Raw genomic sequence first — 24,582 nt, 5'->3', positions numbered from 1 at the left:
GAGTGTGCTGTGGTGCAGTGATACAGAAGTCACAACAAACAGGCAGATTCAGGTGTGTTCACCTTTATTAGAAACAGAAAATCACCTGCAACGCACAGGTATGGCAGCATTTCATCAAAGCATGTAAAAACTCAGAGTGTGAACTTCATTCAAACACAGGCATTCAGGTCCAATCATGTACCTGAAGGCCTGGGGTCAAAGGTCAGTGAATGACCGTTCCTTGACACCTTTCAGCTGATCACCACCTGTCATGGAGCTGGACAGGTGAGGGTGAGAGGCTGGCAGAGAGCTCACATTTCTTCTTTCTTCAGTCATTAAAGTCTTTTAACGGAAAACACAGATTCTATTCGACGCCTCATGACCTTTTATGTGACATCACCATTTCATGACCTCATAAGCGTCTCACGCCAGCCAATTAGATGTCATCCTGCTCCGCTCGCTCTCTAGAGGAAACCCACCTGCTGACGATCACTTCCTGTGGAGACAAAACTACATCACTAAAGTGTTTCACCAGCAGGCAACCCTAAACCCCGCCCCCATTACTAGCAACTTGGTCATTGAGGCGGAGCTTCTATTCATCGAGTCACATGAGTCCTCATCAGCTCTGCTCGGCTGATTGGCTGCTCTGCTCTGGTCTCACTCTTTATTTGCAGATGGCTAACGTGGCTAACGGGTAATTGCTCTTAGTTAAGTAGCTCATGCTAACATGTTAACATCCCTGATAACAGGTTGATACGGCAGTGTTGCTGAAACAGGAGCTTTACTGAACCCTGACACTCCTCCTGAAGTGTTGATCAGTGTGATGGACGCTAATGACCTCAGCTGTTACTGAGGGGTGGAGCTGCATGAAGTTGACCTAAAAACCGAAATGTTGGGATGGAAGCAGCTCCTAACCCTGGGTTTCAGCTCCATGGCAACCACTGCTTCTACATCCATGTTCTACGGCTCATCGGGCTCTCAGGTTCAGAGGCAGCGTCTCAAAGGTCACGTGGGTCCTTCCACACTGGCTCCAGGACTATCTCGGGGTGTGATTCAGGGTCTCGTCCTGGTGGGACACGGTCAGAACAACAGGGAGAACGACCAAGCTGCTGCATGGAATGGACCATGTAGGATCTGATGACATCAGTGTCTGAACGGTGCACATCTTGAATCTTCACAGGCCTGAAGTTTAGGAAGAGCAGAGGCTTCACTTAAAGTGTCAGAGCACTGATATGTGGTCGGAGGTTTCATATTGTCCAATGAGGAATATCTGACCTGAAGGACATCAGCATCAACAATCCCAGGAAATTGATTCTATTCATCTGGATGTACCGTTTTCGGTGGGAGGAGCTAACACTGGGTTCATGATCAGTTGATTTATAATGCACAGACTAACAGTCACAAAGCGAGACAGGTGCAGAAGCCGGGTATGAGTTTGGTGCCCGTTCATAGGGTCGGGGAGCTGCAGTCAGCTGAGCCTGAAGAAGTCACCTGATAATGACGGTTCTCCCACTGACTACATCCAGGTGAACAGAATCAACATTTTGGGATTTCCTCCCCTGAATGATTGAACATCAAGACACGACAGGGAGTTTGAACATTTTGTCTTCTCCTCGTCTAAAATAAGGCACGGTCATTCCAGCTCCATGTTATCCTGCTTAGAGGAGCTCCATGAGTGGTTCACGCATCTGCCTAAAGAGTGAAAGATGCCAGTTCGATGCCTTTAGAGTCAGTCATGAAAAAATGTCCCAAATGAAACACGCTGTGGCCACGGCGCCCCCCGCTGCTGTGTGCAGAAGGCATCAGCTCTGCATGAGTCACAGATCAAAATAATCCTTCTTTATCTGATCCTGTTTTAGCTGTTGGGAGCTGTTTTAGCCCCCCCTATTATCGATAGTTTCAGTTCTGGTTTCTTACCTGGACCTTCAGCTTTCTCAGACACACAGGTGAGTCCAGCTCAGCCTCTGATAGGTCGGCTGGATAGATGATGTAGCACAGCATCAGCTCCTATAAGACAAACACAGGCGGTTCTCTGAGGAAACCAAGAGCAGAGAGTTCGGTCCACGCGGGATCGCTCTGATGGCGTGTACCTTCGACACGTTGGCGGTAATCCTGCTGAGAGCTGCCAGAGAACGCCACGAAAACGGGCGCAACGGTGAGGCCTTGAATGCATCGTCAGCCCGTTCTATTACCACAGAGTAGCTACAGGAAGAGGATGGAGACAAAGTTATGGACCCTAAGAATAATCAGAGAGGTCAAAGGTCACGAGTTTAAAACAGAAAATATGTGAAATACTTTGAAAACAAAGATGCTTCCCTAAGATACGCCCTCCATAGAATCACCGCTGTGTGTGTGTTTGCTACCTGGCGTGGTAGAAAGGTGGTCCTTTCCTGTACAACACTGAAAACAAACACAGCATGATCAGATATCACACCTGGGGTTCGTTCTTCGTACCTCGCTAAGTAGGTTAGCCGGATTAGATTGTTGACGATTTTGCGTGATCCCGGATCGTTCGGTTCCCCGAAGCTCATCCGGGACTTGCTGTCATAGCAACAGATCCGTAAGCGTAAACCTGCTCGGGAGCAGGTTTACTTTATGTAAACAGGATTAGATCGCGGCCACGCAGGTATGCCCGCGTCATTCATACGAAAGCAACAGCGATATTCCACCACTGTTTCACCATAAATAAATAACATCAATGTAACTAAAGATAATGCAGCACTTGATCCTTTTATTGATGTCACACACATACATACAGGTCATTTCCTAAAAAAGGGAAATGTACTATTAACATTCTATTACATGTATGTGATTATTACAGATGTAATTCATATTTCAGAGTAGTAATTGTAAATTACTTCATGTAATCAAGATGAGAGACCACGGCTATAAAAGCGAAGGTGGATTTGGGAAGCCTGTCGCAGCCATATCCTGTCCGTTTACGCGAGCAACCCATTGCGGAAGGTGCAAGATTGATAAGGAGAGTCCTCAGAATTCAGCGTATATTGCGGGACAGACAGGATCCTTTAGCTCAGCGCGACAGTGTGCTCATAGAGAGATATCGATTTTCCCGTGAGGGTAACCAACTTGTTGACGAGGGGGTGCAGGAGCACCACCTGTCTTTGTTTGCTCTGCCCTTTTCTTGGTTGCTGTTATAAACAAACAGATTATTTCAGGGTCTCTTTCCAAGAGACTAAAAGCAATATAAGTGATAAATATTACCATTCTGTAGAATATTCTTATATTTCACTTTTACTTGTTCCCATGTTCTAGTGGGTCCTGTCGTGGCTCTAATGTGAAAGAGGATATAATGTAATGTAATATAATAAATTTACCCTACCACCTACTGGTGTTGGCCAGAGGGGCCGATGGCGCGATATGGCAGCCTGGCTTCTGTCAGTCTGCCCCAGGGCAGCTGTGGCTACACCTGTAGCTGCCTCCACCAGTGTGTGAATGTGAGAGTGAATGAATAGTGGCATTGTAAAACGCTTTGGGTGCCTTGAAAAGCGCTATATAAATCCAATCCATCATTATTATTATTATTATTATTATTATTATTATTATTATTAAATTACTTACGAGTTTAATTTGTCAGCAACTTTCTGCCAGCCCTCTCTCCTTGCTTTTGCAGCCTTTGCAGTGTTCCCTTGCGTTTTAATTAAACTCTGAAACTCCTGAAATCCCTCACTCAAGAGTTCTTGCTCTGCTGCCGAAAAATACCGAGCGCGCTCCATCGACATTTTCGCCGACCAATCAAAGGGTTGCCGATCAATGTTTCTACTATCGATGCGTAGCCCCTGTTAAGCCACCCAGTGATCTCACATTACTTCATCCAGCTATACTAATCGTCAACAGCAGGTGTGTTCGGAGCACCGGAATAGCGAGCTCAAAGTTAGCGCGATGATTTGATCTTGGATGTAGTAAGCAAGGTACGAAGAACGGACCCCTGGCCAGTCATATTTTAGACTCCGCCCATGAGTTTAGGCTCCATCTCTGGGGTTCATTCACGTTTTCTGACTAATAGCAAGTAGAGCAGGGCGATATGGCCAAAAATATTTATCACGATATATATTTGAAAATTTGCGATAACGATATAACTGACGATATAATTGATGTGAGACAAAATACAACTCCACAACTTTACTAGCGCAAAAAAAACCAACAACATCCATTTATTTTCACTTAAACAAGCAGCTGTTTTTATGCATTAAAGCTTTATAAAAATGTAACAGTGCAAATGCAAATTCCTTGCTGAAAGTTTGACCAAAAGGCATTTCCAGTAGAAATGGGCTGACATATCCTGAGCATAACCATGTATAATATCCACTGAAGTTAAAAAGAGGTGCTTTGCAACATTAAACTGCAGTGTGCAGTACGTATTTTTCGGACCATAAGGTGCACGGGATTATAAGGCACATTAAGCGAAACAAAGCAGTCAGATAAATCAAACTTTATTAAACTCATTCTTCTTGCTTCCTCCACTTCTGTACCATTGATTCATTAATGTTGAATTCTCTGGCAGCTGCTCTATTCCCATGTTGTTGCAGTATATTAATGACTAACCTCGTATAGTGGATGGATTATCTCAGTTGTTCTCCTGACTGAAGTTTGGTCCGTTTACAGCATCCTGCCATGCGATTGCATTTGTCCCTAACCATCAGGATCCCTCACGTTAACTTTTATAAGTGGAAAAGTGTTAGTGTTCGTCCTCCAGCTTCACTGTTTATGTTATGCTAACATAGCTGTGTCGCTAACGATCACGTAGCACATCATTATATACCAGCTAGCCCAACTTCAGTAACCCTACAAACGTCACTGCTGTTTAGTTTCCTGTCTTCATTTATGTTGGAAGTGAAAGCAGAGCTGTACGTTTGAATGTTTCAGAAATCTCTCAGTCAGAACATGCTATGTCATGTTTAGGTGGAAACTAGCGAGCTAACTTCCTGCTAACTTCTAACTCCGCTGAATTTAATAAATCCTGTTTTCATGGATGCCTGGAAGTTAAACTTCATAGTTACACCTGGTAAAGCAGCAACGCTGATCATTTTATTACAGATGAAAGAATTTAGACAGTTTTTAACTCTCAGTGATGCTGCAGTGTTCGTTTGACTTTGGGACCTGAAAGGATGGAGTTTAGGACCCAGATCATTCCCAGATTTACGAGCACCTTAGTTCAACAAATACCGCTTGCATGTTCTACAAAAAAAAAAAAAAAAGTGCTTTGGTGGGTATCTGATGGACAAACACCAAACCAGTTCCACATCACTGAAGTGGCACCATTTTTACAAACCAATTCTGGTTCATCGGTTTTATTCAAAGATCTGCCGTGCTTTTTCGGCCATGTGCGTATGAAAACAAAAGCACTGCGCATGCACGTTTTACCCAAATTCTATCGCGATATTTCATTTTCTTATTGTTGCCTAACATTATACCGGTATTACCGTGAACGGTATGATATCGCCCAGCCCTAATAGCAACCCCTACCCAAGTGTTTGTGTGTTTGTCTTACTGAGGTCTACGCCATACTTGGCTCCGCCCCCTCCTTTAGGGACCCACCCCTTGCTGCGGAAGTGATGATAGACTGCATAGGAGCTGATGAAATCAGGACGCAGGGACCGAAATGTCCTCCACAGCTGCACGATGGACAGGGGTTCCTGACCAATCAGAGGTTAGTAGAGCAATAAGGTCAGAGTGGGAGGAGCTTTGAGTGAAACACATGAGGCGGAGAGAGAGAGACAGTTACCTGCTGCTGGTAGACGGACAGGCAGCCCAGACTGTAGACCAGGAAGAAGGCCTGAGGGCGACACAGACAAAGAAGCTGAACCTGTTGTGACCCCAACAGCAGCTCTGAACACCTCACTGACATCTCAGCTTGTTCAGGTGAAGCAGGAGCTCACTGCTGTCAAACCTGACGGAGTTGAGGATTGTTGGTAATGTAGGACCTGCTGTGTGTCTGACACCCCTGGAAGTAACTGTGAAACCTGCTCAGTGCAGCTGAAAGCCTGAAACCACACAACCTTCAGACAACCATCACCATTATCTACCTGTGGGAGTGGATGATGCTGTCATCGTGGAGGTGTCTAAATTCTTTCATCTGTAATAAAATCATCAGTGTTGCTGCTTTACCAGGTGTAACAATGAATTTTAACATCCAGGCATCCATGAAAACAGAATTTATGAAGTTTAGCAGAGTTAGAAGTTAGCAGGAAGTTAGCTCGCTAGCTTCCACCTAAACATGATATAGCATGTTCTGACAGAGATTCAAACGTACAGCTCTGCTGTCACTTCAGACATAAATGAAGACAGAAAGCTAAGCAGCAGTTTGTAGGGTTACTGAAGTTGGACTAGCTGGTATATGATGATGTGCTACGTGGTGGCTAGCGACACAGCTATGTTAGCATGACATAAAAACAAGAAGAAAAACAATATCTGAACACCTGAACCTGAAGTTCTACTTAAACAGCTGTTTGCTCAACTGGAAATCTCCCCCCCCCACACACACACACACACACACGTCAAACACGACTACATGAGGAAAACGATGCATTACCTCCTCCAGACTGAGCTGCAGGTACTCGGAGAGAAAGAACGGTGTCCGCCTCACCTCCCTGACCCCGCCTCCAGTCTGCGCGTACATACACAGTGATCAGATGTTAACTCCAGCTTCCTGCGATCATTAAAACAAGGACTGTTTTTCTCCTCCACCATGAAGACCCACCTCACTGTCAGAGACCACCAGGAGGAAACTAGGACCAGGAACCAGAGGAGCAGGATCAGGATCCGAGTCAGGATCACAGTCCAAACTGGAGTCGGAGTCCTGTTCTGAGCTGGAGGTGTTCACAGAGAACTGGTTCACACAAACTGAACTGCATCATCTGAATAAACCTAGACCACCTGACTGTGCTGAGAGCCATAACACGAGGAGAAACCACATGGACCCGTTTATGAACTTTGGCCTGAATGCCATTGTCTGCCTGCACAGATGTTTAGAGTCAAATTACTGACGATAATCGGCCAAATTCAGCCGAAGAAGCAACGACATAGTGTTTTCGTTTTAGGTTTTATTTGTCCTCTCATGTTTGTCAGGTAAAGGAAGCAGAATCTAAAATTGACTGATTTTTAAATGGACCCTGGGTGCAGTGAAACAAAACACTACCTGCAGCTTCTCTTGGCCTCCGGCTCGACCTCTGACCCCCGTCTTGACCTCTTCATCTGGGGGCTGACTCCTCCTTCTTGCTCCGGCTCCTCCTTCCCCCTTTCACCGTTCTCCTCTGCCTCCCCCTCCCCTCCCATCTGGTTCCTCACATCCTCCATTTGTATTGGCTGAGAAAGCCTGAGCAGGGTTTGATGAACAGCCTCTTCATCCCATCCCTGAGCAGACAGAGCTGACCCCACCCACTTGAGCAGCTCCTCATACCTGTGAGGTAAGAGGTGACATCACTGTGTGAGCAAACGACAACAGGAAGTGGTGTGATTAAGAATATAGACACGAAGTGGTGTCACTAACCTGGCCTGTGAGACCACAGGTAGAAACACGCCTTCGTGTTCTGTAACAGAAACAGAGACCAGCTGACTCCAGAGAGCAGCTCTGATTGGAGGAGGCCGGAGATGATGTCATTGTGCAGGTGTAAACTCACGCTCCCATTGGTTGGAGATGTTGTGCTCCGGTCTGGATCTGGACAGAACCCCTTTACCAAAGTAACCCTGAAAAGAGCACAGGTGTTCAGCTGTCAGCACCTGGCTGCACTAAGGTGGATACAGGCAGAGCAGTGGGCGGGACTAAGCCTCTTTCCAATTTGATTGGCTGAGCTGTGAGCACACATGAATGATTGTCATCTCTAAAACCTGAGCCCTGTTTCAGTCCAGGGCGTCGCTGTGGAGGACTATAAATCCCTCAGAGTACACACTGATAATAAACTGGACTGGGTTTTAAACACCTCTGCTCTCTACAGGAAGGGCCAGAACCTCTGGGGTCCTTCAACATCTGTCTGACAATGCTCAGGATTTTCTATGAGCCTGTTGTGGTCAGCGCTATCCTATGTGCTGTTGCATGCTGGGACAGCAGGTTGAGGGTCGCAGACGCCAACAGACTGAATAAACTGATCACAAGACCAGTAATGCTGTGGGGACGGAGCTGGACTCCGTTAGGATGGTGTCTGAGAGGCAGATGTTGTCCAAGACAAAGACAATGCTGGACAATCTCTCCCACCCACTCCATGACGTGCTGGCCAATCACAGGAACACGCTCAGTGGGAGACTGAGATTACCCATAATGCACCACTGAATGACACAAGAAGTCATTCCTGCCTGTGGCCATCTCTGTGCAACTCCATCTAATACACACACATGGTGGAGTAGTTACAGTGTTTGTACGTCCTCCAGTGAAAACAACGTTTTACAGGTTAGAGTGAAAAATGTCAATCATGTATATTTAATCTCTGTAATAATCTGGATATTTATCATTCAGCTATTTGTTTAGTAGTGCTATTTCTTATTTTTTGTGACTTTGTAATATATTGTATTTAATTTATATATTTAATTTAGTTGAGTCTTTTATTGTTCTTACTCTTATTAATAAAGGATTCTGATTTAGTCATAAGTGCATCAATTCAATTTTATTTATCCAGCGCCAAATCACAACAACAGTCACCTCAAAGTGCTTTATATTGTACAGTAGATGTACAATAATACATACAGAGACAAACCCAGCAATCATATGACCCCCTATGAGCAGCACCTTGGCGACAGTGGGAAGGAAAAACTCCCTTTTAACAGGAAGAAACCTCCGGGAGCAAATTGCTGATGCACCTCACACACTGCACCTGCTGGTCAGGATGTGACGTCAAATTGTGCGCTCGACACCAGGACCAGTGACAAACCAACTCTATTTCAGAAAGACACAACTTGTGTCCCAGCGGCCGGTGCTCACTGGAATAATTAATTATACTGGGACCTGGAGTGGAAGAAAATTTGGACCTTACCATAGAAAACTCCTGTTAGCCAACACAGTAAAGAAAATTCCTTTTAAAATCAAATAAAAATCATTCATTGTTTTGACCCCACCAGAACTTTTCTTGTAGGATATAAAAAAGACTGATGCTAACTGTTCATTTTGTTTCCTGTCAGAAAGAAGAGATTCCTCACGTGTCTTTGTTTATGTTCTTTATCTCTCCTGGCACGATTTCTGTGCCTTTGTTGTTTCTATGATCTATTCTGACCGCTCTCTCTGTTATGGAAAATATTGTTTGGCTTTTTTGACCCTGGAAATAAAGCAAACGAAGTTTATTTGATTCATTTACTAATCTTACTGGCTAAACCTCGTATACATCAATCAAAATTTTCTAAGGCAAACAAGGCAATATGTGCTTGTTTGATATGTTGTTTCCGCCCCAGGTTGTGTCTAACGGTCACTACACGGACCCCGTGACCGTCTGTGCCCGTGTTCTCACGCGCGGCTGTTAACTCTGCAGAGATGGGAGGGGCTCAGGTGAGGTGGGTGTGGTCAGACCTGGTCGTGGATCTTCTGGCTGTGTTCCGGATCACAGACCAGCACGTGCTGATTGAGGAGCTCTGCCTGGAAGTGGCTCCTCTCGCGCGGGGTGAGCGGCAGCGGAGCCTCGAACTCCTCCGTGACCCGGAGGCGGCGCCGGGGAGCCCGGAAGTCCGCGTACATGCTGCCTGGGGTCGAACCGGGCCGGGACTGCGGGTTTGGCACTGCTAGTTGTTAGCCTCCGCGCGGTTTGTTTGGCTGTGGCTTCACCGAATCTCTGTCCGACAGGAACTGTCGGTCTCCTCCGTGTAGTTCCACCTCCAGTTCTTCTTCTTTGTGTTTAACGGCGGTTGGCAACCAACGCAAAGGAGCATTACCGCCTCCTACTGTTCCGGAGTATGGGTCGGACAGTGAGTTCACAAGCTGTATCAAAAAAAACAAAAAAACAACAACCCTACACTCTGTCATAAACACCTATAGCCTTCAGAAACCCCACCAGTTCCCTCACCTGTGCCCTACTACCCTCCAACACACTCTTCAGATTAAATTCCCCAATTCCCCGCTCCTTCAATCTATTTTGCAGAACTGACCTCTCCACATCATAGCCCTTGCACCGCAGTATTACACGCTCTACTGTCTCCACCTCCTCCTGGCACACTCCACAAAGCCCCGTCTCATGTTCTCCTATCATCAGTAGTGTATTATTTAATGCACAATGTCCCAGTCTAAGCCTGGTAATGACCACCTCATCTCTCCTACTACCCCTATACAACCTACTCACTGCCACCTCCTTCTTAAGATGATACAATTGCCTGCCCGTACTCCCTGAATCCCACCGCTTCTGCCACTCCTGAACAACCTGCCTCCAAACAATACCTTTCGCTTCAGATCCACTGCTTGCAATTTCCATCTCAGTCCTATTTTTAGTCAACGCTCTTTTCGCCAACCTATCCACCTTTTCATTTCCACTGATCCCTACATGAGCTGGCACCCAAAGAAAGTGAATATTGCCACCACAACACCTTATTCTGCTGACAGTCTCCAGAATAGCATACAGCATGCCCTGCCTTGTCTTCGAACAAAACGATTGTAGACTTGAAAGAACAGCTGCCGAGTCAGAACATACTACCACCTGCCTGATTTTCGAACACTCTACCCATTTCAATGCTACCAAAATTGCTACCATTTCAACCGTGTACACTGCCAGTCCATCCGAAGTGCGTCTGTGTATTCCAATATTTTTTGACGGAACTGCTATTCCAAACCCTGTACTTCCAGTAACTGGACTTTTAGCACCATCCGTGAACACATGAATACACTCAGGGTATGCAGTCAACCTGTGAAAATGAAATGCTGAAACAAGATCGAATCTGCCTTTCAATGTTCTCTTCAGATCCAGCAAGTACCAGTCCACAGGAGGGGTCTCCAATAACCATGGGGGAACCACAGAGAACACTACTGCAGGACATATTTTAAGTTCATACACCTGACACTCCTTAGCCCACTGATTCCCCACCTTTCCAAAATGAGCCTTCTGACTTCTTCCATACTCCCAGCATTCCAAAAGTACCTCCTTTGTGGGATGTGCGTCACCATGACCACCAAGATGAACCCAGTAATTCACCGACACTTGCTTCCTCCTAAGATCTAGGGGCATTTCTCCCATCTCCACCTGTAGGGCACTGACTGGAGACATTTTAAAAGCTCCACAGCACACTCTAAGGGCTTCCGATTGCAGAACATCCAAACGTCTCAACACAGAAGGAGCTGCTGAACCATATGCCACACACCCATAATCAAAGACCGACCTAATTAATGCCTGGTAAAGTCTTTTCAAAGCAGAAGGGCTCGCTCCCCAACCCCTCCCAGCTACACACCTCATAACATTAATAACTTTTTTGCATTTGGTTTCAATCCGATCAATATGCTCCCGCCATGTCAGTCTCGAATCAAACACAACACCTAAGTACTTAAAAGAGCTCACTTTCCCAATTACCTTGTCATACAGTGTCAATGTCAAAGTCTCACTCACTTTTCTTTTGGTAAAGAACACACAGTTCTTCTTCTTCTTCTTCTTCTTCTTTCCCCGTAACCGCCCCCTGCGGGCTCCTGTCATCCTTAATCTGACGAACACTTCCTGTCAGGCTAAAAACGGAAGCTGTCCCTCCGGTAATGAATCGATCCATCCACGCTGCCAGCACCACCTGTGTGGATGCACTCCATCCATCTGCCACTAAAAGCCTCTGAAACAGGGGCGGATCTACGAGGTGGCACCCTAAAATAATCTCTCGACCAGTGTTGGTCAAGTTACTTGAAAAAAGTAATCAGTAACTAATTACTGATTACTTCCCCAAAAAAGTAATCCCGTTACTTTACTACGGTGGCCCCTAGAGACAAAGCACGTACAAACTCCAAAACACTTGCAAACTCTAAAACACATGCAAATTCCAAAACACATGCAAACTCCAAAACACTTGCAAACTCTAAAACACATGCAAACTCCAAAAGACTTGCAAACTAAAAAACACATGCAAACTCCAAAACACGTTCAAACTCCAAAACACATGCAAAATCCAAAACACTTGGAAACTAAAAAACACATGCAAACTCCAAAACACGTACAAACTCCAAAACACATGCAAACTCCAAAACACGTACAAACTCCAAAACACATGCAAAATCCAAAACACGTACAAACTCCAAAACACATGCAAACTCCAAAACACGTACAAACTCCAAAACACATGCAAAATCCAAAACACTTGCAAACTAAAAAACACATGCAAACTCCAAAACACGTACAAACTCCAAAACACATGCAAAATCCAAAACACGTACAAACTCCAAAACACATGCAAAATCCAAAACACGTACAAACTCCAAAACACTTGCAAAATCCAAAACACTTGCAAACTAAAAAACACATGCAAACTCCAAAACACGTACAAACTCCAAAACACTTGCAAAATCCAAAACACTTGCAAACTAAAAAACACATGCAAATTCCAAAACACGTACAAATTCCAAAACACTTGCAAAATCCAAAACACGTACAAATTCCAAAACACGTACAAATTCCAAAACACTTGCAAACTAAAAAACACATACAAATTCCAAAACACGTACAAATTCCAAAACACTTGCAAAATCCAAAACACATACAAATTCCAAAACACGTACAAATTCCAAAACACGTACAAATTCCAAAACACTTGCAAAATCCAAAACACGTACAAATTCCAAAACACATACAAATTCCAAAACACGTACAAATTCCAAAACACTTGCAAAATCCAAAACACTTGCAAACTCAAAAACACATGCAAATTCCAAAACACAACGGAAGTGCTCCAGGACGCTAGGGGCAGTGTTGAGCTTTTGTTACCTAGTAACTACACAAGCCAGGAAGTACCAATGACCGGATTTGGGGTTTGCAGCCTTAAAGGCCGCATTTTATGGCCGATTACGTCACAGCGACAAGAGAAGGCTTTCCCAATTCAAAGGCTGCTCGAAATGCGGCCCTCAAATGCGTCCATAATTTCCCTTCATGGCCCAACATATCCCAGACTTCATAGTGCGGTGGTGGTGTGGATAATTTTGCCGAAAAAAAAAAACGGTGGAAGCGGAGCGGAGGAAGAGTAAACTTTCAGAAGTAAGTACTGAATATTATGTCACTTATTTATGCGCAAATATTTTTTTAATGAAGAACATTAAACCATTATTGTTGGCCACATGTCGGGAAAGTTATGTGACATTAGTCATGTCTGTACTTTCAGAATTAACTTGGTTTTAAAGCCTTTACTTTAAAAAATATATATATAGTCGACCTTAATCTGACAGAGAATGTGATGATTTTGTGGATAATTAAAGTCAGTCATATATCCACAAACACAACAAGCTGAAAGTCAGTGATGCTGCTCGGTTTGCAGTCCTGAATATCACAGCACAAGGAAGATTCACTGCACTGTTAATGTGAGCTATGTTATATTGCTGCCTCTGTTCGGTGGTGTCGAGCCAAACGCACTTTAACGTGTGTTTGAACGAGCTGACGGTTCACTCGTTAAGCTGAAAGAAAGATGCTTTAATCACAGCAGTCACACATGTGTGTCCACTGCACCATCTGGGAACGCCTCTTGTTTCGTAATAACACAAACACTAAATCCTCCTTCTTTTGTGCTGTTTTGTAGCAGTGTGTACACCTGAGACTGTCACCTGTCTGTCTGTCCTGCACTCTCTCTCTGTTTCTTTCTCTCTGATTGTGTAATAAAAGTATGAACATGTGTTTATAAGTTACACTTGTGTTTGAATCCTGCAGCTTATCACACATTTGATTTCCATGTGTGACGACTGCAAGTGTCCAGAGTGAGGACAGACTGAGGGACCCACTGCTGCACATCATCTGTGAGGCTTTGCAGCCCTGATGATCCACCAGGACAAACTCAGCAGTGTGTGAGGAAGAGGAGGAGGAAGAGCCAGCAGCAGCTGACAGATGGAGAGAATAGACAGACTGTTCCCTGTTTGTGAAGGACTGCTAGGAAAGTTTAACATAACTGTCTGTGCTGAATCAGTCTTATTAGGTAATGTTCAAATAATGTTATCATCCCAGTGTTTTCAGTGTGGGAGAAAGTACTCAGGGCCTTCAAGTTACACACCATGAAAGGCAGCAACAAGTGTAATATTCAGAAACCTAAAGTCTGTATCAGCAGCAGAATGGAGCTAAAAGTAAATGTTTGTTTCAGTTCTATGAAGCTTTGAGTATTTTGGATCAGTAGCACTGCTGTGTGTGTTGCATCATATTGCTGTAATTGTTTATATGCTTTATATATTCTGAGCTAAGTTGATCTATGGTGTTACATCATATTCTATAAGGATGTTATGTGTTTGTAGACTTTCTGCCCAGTTTGACCCATTTAGCAGACGTCAGCCTGTTTAAGGCTCTGATATCTATTCTGTATGACTTAAAGCAGTTATGACATGGTCTGATTTTCTCACCCAATAAAGGAATATTTCATATATCAGTCTACTCTTCATTTTATCAGAAACAGTTATCACAGCTTGTACATTTTGTTTTTATAAATATATGTAAGCAATGAGCCAAATTTAGTAATGCCAACATGAAGGAACAACATTTGTCTCTTATATATGATACACCTATATATGCACTGTCAAAGATACTTGTCTTTGAGTGAAGATTTAAGGTGATAAGACATGTAAATAACTGCAACTTGAATCTGTACTGAGGCTCAGTATTTGACACAGAGTTCATGTTCACTGCTGTAATAGCTAATAATGATTAATATAATAACTAGAATATTGGCCATATTATATTTACATTACCAAAGTGATATGACTTTAGTCTCATGAACAACATCAGCTAATTCTTATTTACTAATTAATCTTGAAATGACTGTTCAGTACAGAAATGAAGCCCAAAAATCATGTTTTACTGTCCTGTGGTCTCAGCCTCAGATACTTATCAAATCACACAAAGCTCATGTAGAAACAAACAAACAAATGAACAAAATATGTTCTCCCTCATTTCTGTCAAACCAAGTTGTATGACACGTTTCCAGCGGTTAGTATCACGGTTGCTAGGCAACCTGGGAAGCGCGACGGAGACTAGACCGTCCCATACAGACAAACTTGCCGTTTATTTTGCAAATCGAGCTCAACACTGCCCCTAGCGTCCTGGAGCACTTCCGTTGTGTTTTGGAATTTGCAAGTGTTTTTTAGTTTGCAAGTGTTTTGGAATTTGTATGTGTTTTGGATTTTGCAAGTGTTTTGGAGTTTGCATGTGTTCTTTAGTTTGCAAGTGTTTTGGAGTTTGCATGTGTTCTTTAGTTTGCAAGTGTTTTGGAATTTGTACGTGTTTTGGAATTTGTATGTGTTTTGGATTTTGCAAGTGTTTTGGAGTTTGCATGTGTTCTTTAGTTTGCAAGTGTTTTGGAGTTTGCATGTGTTTTGGAATTTGCATGTGTTTTGGAGTTTGTACGTGCTTTGTCTCTAGGGGCCACAGTACTTTACTGATTACTTATTTTCAAAAGTAATTAATTACTTAGTTACTTTTTAAAAACACGATTTACAACCTGAATAGGTGATAAAGCGATAGATCTTTCAGCCCAATTCTACTTTTCTGCATAATCCATCATACAAAATGTAATCAAATGGAAAAGTCTCTTTTTAAAACTTGTTTTATTAGTTTTAATCTTTTAACTTTATGCATCAAGCAAAGATTTAATTATATGCAACATTCTCTGACTGGAAGAAATTAGTTTAACATTTAAACCTATTTTCTGCACATTCCAGCTCATAAAATAAAATATTTTGTGTGTTTACACTCAGTCTTTCAAATAGATGCAAGTAAAACACAGCAGAAAATAAATAAAGTCAAAGACTCAGCGGTCCTGTTGCTCTATTTTCACCTGTAAAGCAGGAGTGGGGCAGGCGGAGGTTTACCCTGGTGCAGGTGTGCCGCGGTCAGTGGAAGAATCCGCGAGTTTCTCTGTGAGTTTCCCATTACGTCGTAGCTACTCGGTGCTTGTTTGGACGTTTAGGGGTTTTTTCGCTGTAAAAAGAAGTTTTCTTCCCACGCACAGCGGACACTAATGTTTTTGTCACTTTTTATGGAATCAAACTCAAAGTAAGGTCAGTACTTCCACACTTTAAACGCTGCACGCTCATACTCTCTCTGCACTCGATATGTGATCCATTGTTGATCTGCACACAGCTGCTGTCACGAACGTCGCACTCGCTTACGTCACTGTCATGAGACATTCTCGCAAAAAATCACGGTTTTAGTAACGCAGTAACGCAGCGTTCCTACGGGAAAGTAACGGTAATCTAATTACCGTTTTTGCAATAGTAATCCCTTACTTTACTTGTTACTTGAAAAAAGTAATCAGATTACAGTAACGCATTACAAGTAACGCGTTACTGCCCATCTCTGCTCTCGACACCCGTACTGCCTCCCTGGGTTTGCATGTGATAATGTTGTTTATTAAAATAAGTTAGCATTAACACTTTGAGCCAGAGGTGGGACCAAGTCATTGTTTTGTCTCAAGTCTTTATCCTCAAGTCACAAGTCAAGTCTCAAGTAATGTCAGGCAAGTCAGAGTCGAGTCTCAAGTCACTGGTGTAAAAGTCCGAGTAAAGTCACAAGTCTGAAACTTTGAATTTCAAGTCCTTTCGAGTCTTTAAAAAAGAAAAAGAAAAAAAGAAGCATGTTGCAGTTATGCTAAATGTAAATATTAGACCATGTAATTTTTAAATCTGTGTTTTTCTCAACACATGACGAAATAGTGAACTTAGAAAATATACACAAATTGTGAAATTGCACCTCTTTAAAATGCAGCTCAATTAAACCTAGCTCCAAGAATAATTTTCACCGACAGTTCTGAGATAAGCTGCATGTTATTCTTGGATGCGCTTGTAGGACCGGCTTTAAAATCGCATCAGAAAAATATCATACACATTAAAAAAAACTGTATCACCAACGGAGCCTGGACAACATTTGCTAGTTAGATGAAGTCATGAAGCACCACCTACGTTCTTTATGCAACTTCAACTGTCGGAGAAAGTTGAAGTTGTTCCATCTCTGTCTGTGATTATCTTCTTGCATGTTTTGCATATTGCATTTCGGTTTTTTGTTGACTACTTCATAGTTTATGTACCTGAAAAAAATAACTTTTTTGAGCTTTTTTTTTTTTTTCTTTTTAAAAAAAATCTGGTTAATTTGATTGGCTGTGCTACAGCTCACGCACACATACAGTGGGGCAAAAAAGTATTTAGCCACCGATTGTGCAAGTTCCCCCACTTAAAATGATGACAGAGGTCAGTAATTTGCACCAGAGGTACACTTCAACTGTGAGAGACAGAATGTGAAAAAAAAATCCATGAATCCACATGGTAGGATTTGTAAAGAATTTATTGGTAAATCAGGGTGGAAAATAAGTATTTGGTCAATAACAAAAATACAACTCAATACTTTGTAACATAACCTTTGTTGGCAATAACAGAGGTCAAACGTTTACTATAGGTCTTTACCAGGTTTGCACACACAGTAGCTGGTATTTTGGCCCATTCCTCCATGCAGATCTTCTCGAGAGCAGTGATGTTTTGGGGCTGTCGCCGAGCAACACGGACTTTCAACTCCCGCCACAGATTTTCTATGGGGTTGAGGTCTGGAGACTGGCTAGGCCACTCCAGGACTTTCAAATGCTTCTTACGGAGCCACTCCTTTGTTGCCCGGGCGGTGTGTTTTGGATCATTGTCATGTTGGAAGACCCAGCCTCGTTTCATCTTCAAAGTTCTCACTGATGGAAGGAGGTTTTGGCTCAAAATCTCACGATACATGGCCCCATTCATTCTGTCCTTAACACGGATCAGTCGTCCTGTCCCCTTGGCAGAAAAACAGCCCCATAGCATGATGTTTCCACCCCCATGCTTCACAGTAGGTATGGTGTTCTTGGGATGCAACTCAGTATTCTTCTTCCTCCAAACACGACGAGTTGAGTTTATACCAAAAAGTTCTACTTTGGTTTCATCTGACCACATGACATTCTCCCAATCCTCTGCTGTATCATCCATGTGCTCTCTGGCAAACTTCAGACAGGCCTGGACATGCACTGGCTTCAGCAGCGGAACACGTCTGGCACTGCGGGATTTGATTCCCTGCCGTTGTAGTGTGTTACTGATGGTGACCTTTGTTACTTTGGTCCCAGCTCTCTGCAGGTCATTCACCAGGTCCCCCCGTGTGGTTCTGGGATCTTTGCTCACCGTTCTCATGATCATTTTGACCCCACGGGATGAGATCTTGCGTGGAGCCCCAGATCGAGGGAGATTATCAGTGGTCTTGTATGTCTTCCATTTTCTGATGATTACTCCCACAGTTGATTTTTTCACACCAAGCTGCTTGCCTATTGTAGATTCACTCTTCCCAGTCTGGTGCAGGTCTACAATACTTTTCCTGGTGTCCTTCGAAAGCTCTTTGGTCTTGGCCATGGCGGAGTTTGGAGTCTGACTGTTTGAGGCTGTGGACAGGTGTCTTTTATACAGATGATGAGTTCAAACAGGTGCCATTCATACAGGTAACGAGTGGGGGACAGAAAAGTTTCTTACAGAAGACGTTACAGGTCTGTGAGAGCCAGAGATTTTCCTTGTTTGAGGTGACCAAATACTTATTTTCCACCCTGATTTACCAATAAATTCTTTACAAATCCTACCATGTGGATTCATGGATTTTTTTTTCACATTCTGTCTCTCACAGTTGAAGTGTACCTCTGGTGCAAATTACTGACCTCTGTCATCATTTTAAGTGGGGGAACTTGCACAATCGGTGGCTGACTAAATACTTTTTTACCCCACTGTACGTACGGGTGTGGTTTGAATAAATAATGCCCACTTTCTATATAATATGCGTGTTAAATGTTATATTTGGGGTGAAATATCAAGTCTTTTCAAGTAAACCGGTTCAAGTCCAATTCAAGTCCCAGGTCACTGCTGTAAAAGTCCAAGTCAAGTCAGTCTTAGAACATTTTTTCAAGTCAAGTTTAAAGTCATAAAATTAATGACTCGACTCTGACTCGAGTCCAAGTCACATGACTCGAGTCCACACCTCTGCTTTGAGCCTAGCTACAAGTTAACACTAAATATAAATAGTAACACATATCGTATAATGTCACCCCCGCCCACATCTGTGCCAGAGCACATTTTGAGCAGGCTACTAAAACCAGAGTTATAAAAAATATATGCAATGAGTTTTTTAGAGAGAGATAGAGAGGGATATGGACAGCGAGTCATGAGATGTGAGAGATTTGTGATGTTTGGAGTATGTAGTTAGTGTGTTGTGTAGTCATTTGTTTTGTTTTGTGTGTCAGTGAGGGCACTTATGAACGTCACAAAGGCAGACTGCAGTGTAAACTCTGTCTCCAGGACGAGTGATCCACTTCCTGTTGTCAGACCTGCAGGTTTATCCCTGTGGGGGTTCTCCTCTGTCTTGTGGTGGACAAACTACTTTTTCTTATTGTGTCACCTGATTGTTCTTTAATTTTAGTTTTAGTAGTATTCTTAAAAGGTTGTACCAAAATCACCAGATGCATCGGCTGCATTTTTAGGTCTGTAGTTGTGTAAAACTTTATTGTTTATCAAATTTGTGCATAAGTTTTTAAAATAAAATGAACGTTTTTATGTTCTTGTGTGATTTCAGATCAGTTGTAGGTTGTGCTGAAAAAACAATGAAACAAACAAGGTGAGAAAAAATGAATAATAAATGTAAAATCAAACGTAGTTAAAAGTGAGCCGTTATATCCTGAAGCCCAGCGGGTTAATTGTTGTGTAAATTTAAGCAAACAATTTCATTACTTGTAATAAAAAGAGTGAAACTGAAGTTAGACTTGTGTTTGTAACTGAACCATGTTTTGTAGCTTTCTGGATTTTATACTTATTGGGCTGCATATTTATTTATTATACAGGCTATACCAGGGGTCGGCAACCTTTTTGATGATGAGTGCCATCTAAATTTCCTCAGAAGTCAATGTGCCATATGATTGCATTAGCAATAGATTTAATAACGCTCTATATCAACAGTCACACACTATATAGGACAACTTTATAGAATTATATTTGAATATTTGTTCGCAGATGTTGGCAGCTATCAGTGAATAGTTATCAGCTATTATGAAACAAAAAAAGACTTTTTATCCATAACAGCAAATGAACTGTACAACAGAAAATGCAAATGCTATTTATGGTCTCCTCACAACAATGATAAGAAAAATAAACTGGGCCAATATGGCATGTTTGTTAACACAGAGATACACATGTTAATGTGATCTCTGGTCTCCAGCATTCAGACGGCTACCTGAGGACAGTCATGTGAGAGAAAATCTGCTCACACAGACATGTAGAGCCAAGGGGCGATCGTGGCTCAAGAGTTGGGAGTTCGCCTTGGAAGGTTGCCGGTTCGAGCCCCGGCTTGGACAGTCTCGGTCGTTGTGTCCTTGGGCAAAACACCCGTTGCCTACTGGTGGTGGTCAGAGGTGGCGCCAGTATCCGGCAGCCTCGCCTCCGTCAGTGCGCCCCAGGGCGGCTGTACCTTGCCATCACCAGTGTGTGTGAATGGGTGGATGACTGGTTGTGTAAAGCGCTTTGGGGTCCTGAGGGACTAGTAAAAAGCGCTATACTGTCAATAAGGCCTCTGCAATGTTCTGAAGACAGTTAAAGTTGTCAGGCAGTGATGTCCAGCAGGTGAAAATGCAGCTCCATGAACACACACAGCTGTGGATTCCAGCTGCATTCGTAGTTCTGCAAACTTTGACCCCACAGAGTCGAGCTTTTCAGTTCAATCAGCTGCATTTCGATGTCCTCTGTTTCCAAACAGCAGTGTTGGGGAGTAACGGAATACATGCACCGCCGTTACGTATTTAGAATACAAAATATGAGTAACTGTATTCCGTTACAGTTACCGTTTAAAAAGGTGGTATTCAGAATACAGTTACTTTGTTGAAATAAATGGATTACACTGCGGTACTTTCCTGTTTCATATTGTCACGGGTCAGCACTGTTTGGGTTTGTTTGACAGCTACGCTCTGTTGTTCCAGGCGGCAGCGTTACGGTTGCCATGGTTACAGGGTGACGCCCTCTCTCTCTCTCTGCGACTGTGTGTTTCCTGGGTGAGAGAGCGCCTTTTCGTTGTTGTTGTTGTTGTTGTTGTGCTAAGGTAACAGGCAGAATGCTACAAGCATAGCTCTAAAGAATGTAGCATCATGGGTAGTGTAGTCCGTGTTGCAGGGAGAATGCACTGCCATACACGTTATGGGTCTGTGAGCGAGGAGGGACAAAAAGGGGAGTGGAAAGGTACGAGTTGTCGTCGAGGAAAAACGGGAGCTGGAAGCATGTAAATATAATAATAACCACTGCAGCCAAGAAGAGTGCCTGACGAGCCCAGCTGTAAGTAAGCTATTAAGACTCGACTGTACACTGTGTTCCTGTTTTCCTCCGAAAACAATAAGTTCTGTTGGAGCAGTCTTTCAACGCCTCTCTCTGTCTCTCGCAAGAAAAGTTGACCCACACAACAAAGTAAAGCTATTTTTCGGCTACGAGCCGACAGGGACCCCGCCGTATTAGTCAGAGGTCCCTTTACTACAGTTCGGAGTCGCGGACCTTCAGTAATAGTAATAAATCACACAGCAATAGTACATTCATGTTGTTGTAAAAAGCATGATAATATATTAAGTAATCCAAAGTATTCAGAATACGTTACTGTCACTGAGTAACGTTACAGAATACATTTTGGGGCATGTATTCTGTATTCTGTAATGGAATACATTTTAAAAGTAACTTTCCCAACACTGACAAACAGTTAATGCGAGACAAATCCAGCTGCTCATTAAAGCTTTCTGGATTGATCGAGTTTACGGATGTATCCGTGTATCTCTGTGGTGCTGATGCTGCGCTGAGCAGACAGCTCCTGAAGTGTCAGAATGTGGAAATTTCAACATCGCTTGAAAAAACTGCCAGCTAGCAACATCCCTCTCACTGGTAGGCTAAGTTATTTTTAGCTAATTACAAGTTGAATCTGGTAGTTGGGGTTGTTAGCTAAGATACTGTCATTAAGAAGCGGCACAACTAATGTGTCTATGCAACAAGGGCGTAGATTTGGCATTTTAAATGAGAATAAGAAAGAAAAGTATTTCTTTGTGCCCCCCTCTCCCTGTTAATGCCCTACCTGCCCCCCTGGCAGCACTTTGCTAGACCCGCCCCTGCACAGTTACCAGCTGTCAGCTACATAAAAAAGGATCCTGGTGTTATTTGTCTCTCAGAAACAGTTCATAACTTCAACTCATCCATGTCACCTAAAAGGTAAACCTGTTTCTCCATCACCTGTTCAGCTCTGATGATTCAGTAAGGACATCTCCTGGTTTCATCTTCATGTTTTCCTCTCACCACATATCCAAACCGACATCATGACCAGCAGCTTTACAGCTGTGGCTCCAGCAAACATCAGCTGATACTAGAAAGTAATATTAAATAAATTCTAACAACAGCTGATCAAACGTGCTGCTGTTGTTTAACGCGACATCTGCTGGTTTCCTCTTTCTGGCACAAAGTGAGAGATAAACAAGAGAGAAAAGCTGATCAGCTGATCATTGATCAGTTTCATGATTGAAGGAGCAACAGGAGAGGGAGGGGGAGGATGAGAGGAGAAGAAGCAGCTGTGCAGCGTAAAGACGCAGAAAAACTGCAGCTTTGTGTCTTTTTCCATTCTAGCTGAAGTCCGGGACAAACTGTGTTTCTTTTCACCTCAATACCAAACGCATAATAATTTCTCTGAATACAAAACGATTCTGTTTTTTACAGGACGGTCATGCCGACCACAGAGCCAGCCTTCCTGATCAGTTTCTCCAGCCTGGATGAGTCCTTCTTTGCTGTGCTGCTCCCCCAGCACACCACAGCATAGAAAAGTACTCCAGCAACCACCGACTGGTAAAACATCCTCAGGAGCTTCCTGCAGATGTTAAAAGACCTCAGCCTCCTGAGGAAGTACAGTCGGCTTTGGGCTTTTTTATACAGGTGCTCTGTGTTGCATGACCAGTCCAGTTTATTGTCCACCCACAGCCCGAGGTACTTGTACTTGTTGACCACCTCCACCTCCTCCCCCTCTATCTGAACCGGCAGTGGACCTGCTCTAGACCTCCCGAAGTCCACAACCAGTTCCTTAGTCTTTGAGGTGTTGAGTTGCAGGTGGTTTGTGTGACTCCATGCGACAAAGTTCCTCACCAGACTTCTGTACTCCTCTTCCTGATCATCCCAGATACACCCCATGATGGCCGTGTCGTCTGCAAACTTCTGAATATGGCATAATTCAGAGTTGTAGCAGAAGTCAGAGGTGTACAGGGTGAAGAGAAGAGGGGACAGCACAGTTCCCTATGGTGCTGCTGACCACTGTGTCAGACGTGATGTCCTTCAGCCTGACGTACTGTGGTCTGTCGGTGAGGTAGTCGGAGATCCAAGCCACCAGGCAGGGGTCCACCTGCATCCTGTTCAGTTTTTCCTGAAGCATACAGGGCCGGATGGTATTAAAGGCACTGGAAAAGTCAAGAAACAGGATCCTGACCGTGCCTTTTCCCCCATCCAGGTGTGAGTGGGCTCTGTTTAGGAGGTACAGGATGGCATCCTCCACTCCGACACCCGCCTTGTATGCAAACTGTAGTGGGTCCTGGGCATGTTGTACCTGTGGTCGGAGGAGGTTGAGGAAGAGCCGCTCTAGAGTCTTCATAAGATGTGACGTCAGTGCCACCGGTCAGAAGTCATTCAGCTCATTGGGCCGGTTCTTTTGGGGACCGGGACGATGCAGGATGTCTTCCATAGGGCGGGCACTCTCCCCAGTCGCAGACTGAGGTTGAAGACTCGTTGTAGCGGCTCCCCAAGTTCAGCAGCACACGCCTTTATGTATGTGTTGTGTTACTTTACAGATTATTTATCTTCAAACATAATTAGTTACTTTATTACTTAGTTACTTTTTAAAAACATGATACACAACCTGAATAAGTAGAATGTAGAAGAATGGGAGGCAGAGCCTTCAGTTTTCAGGCCCCTCTTCTGTGGAACCAGCTTCCAGTTTGGATTCAGGAGACAGACACTATCTCTACTTTCAAGATTAGGCTTCAAACTTTCCTTTTTGCTAAAGCATATAGTTAGTGCTGGACCAGGTGACCCTGAATCCTCCCTTAGTTATGCTGCAATAGACGTAGGCTGCCGGGGATTCCCATGATGCACTGGGTGTTTCTTGTTCACTCACTATGTATTAACAGACCTCTCTGCATTGAATCATATCTGTTATTAATCTCTGTCTCTCTTCCACAGCATGTCTTTATCCTGTCTTCCTTCTCTCACCCCAACCAATCACAGCAGATGGCCCCGCCCCTCCCTGAGCCTGGTTCTGCTGGAGGTTTCTTCCTGTTAAAAGGGAGTTTTTCCTTCCCACTGTCGCCAAAGTGCTGCTCATAGGGGGTCATATGATTGTTGGGTTTTTCTCTGTATGTACTGTACCATATGAAGCACCTTGAGGCGACTTTTGTTGTGATTTGGCGCTATAAATAAAATAGAATTGACCT

The 24,582-nt window shown here is 43.5% G+C and overlaps 1 protein-coding gene and 1 long non-coding RNA gene across 2 annotated transcripts; one reads left to right on the top strand and one right to left on the bottom strand.

Annotated features, from left to right (window-relative positions):
* Positions 1 to 47: 47 nt before the first annotated feature.
* tsen2 (TSEN2 tRNA splicing endonuclease subunit) lies at positions 48 to 9,818 on the bottom strand. Its single transcript, XM_085457856.1, has 12 exons — positions 9,488 to 9,818; positions 7,617 to 7,683; positions 7,487 to 7,526; positions 7,136 to 7,396; positions 6,698 to 6,806; positions 6,530 to 6,604; positions 5,723 to 5,773; positions 5,489 to 5,633; positions 2,343 to 2,379; positions 2,070 to 2,181; positions 1,897 to 1,986; positions 48 to 475 (listed from the first exon to the last, which is right to left on the bottom strand). Exons 1-12 carry the CDS (start codon positions 9,650 to 9,652, stop codon positions 416 to 418), a joined length of 1,212 nt encoding a protein of 403 aa, XP_085313982.1. The 5' UTR covers positions 9,653 to 9,818; the 3' UTR covers positions 48 to 415.
* Positions 9,819 to 12,813: 2,995 nt separating this feature from the next.
* On the top strand, positions 12,814 to 14,482 carry LOC146710427 (uncharacterized). Its single transcript, XR_014920671.1, has 2 exons — positions 12,814 to 13,121; positions 13,785 to 14,482. It is a non-coding gene; the product is annotated as an uncharacterized LOC146710427 (long non-coding RNA).
* Positions 14,483 to 24,582: the final 10,100 nt, after the last annotated feature.

This window comes from Copadichromis virginalis, linkage group LG5 (genome assembly GCF_057382275.1).
Source record: "Copadichromis virginalis isolate Kocher_CV1m ecotype Utaka linkage group LG5, C_Virginalis_male_GT1.1, whole genome shotgun sequence".
Taxonomy (NCBI): Eukaryota; Metazoa; Chordata; class Actinopteri; order Cichliformes; family Cichlidae; genus Copadichromis; species Copadichromis virginalis.
This window is presented reverse-complemented; position numbering and strand designations above follow the sequence as displayed.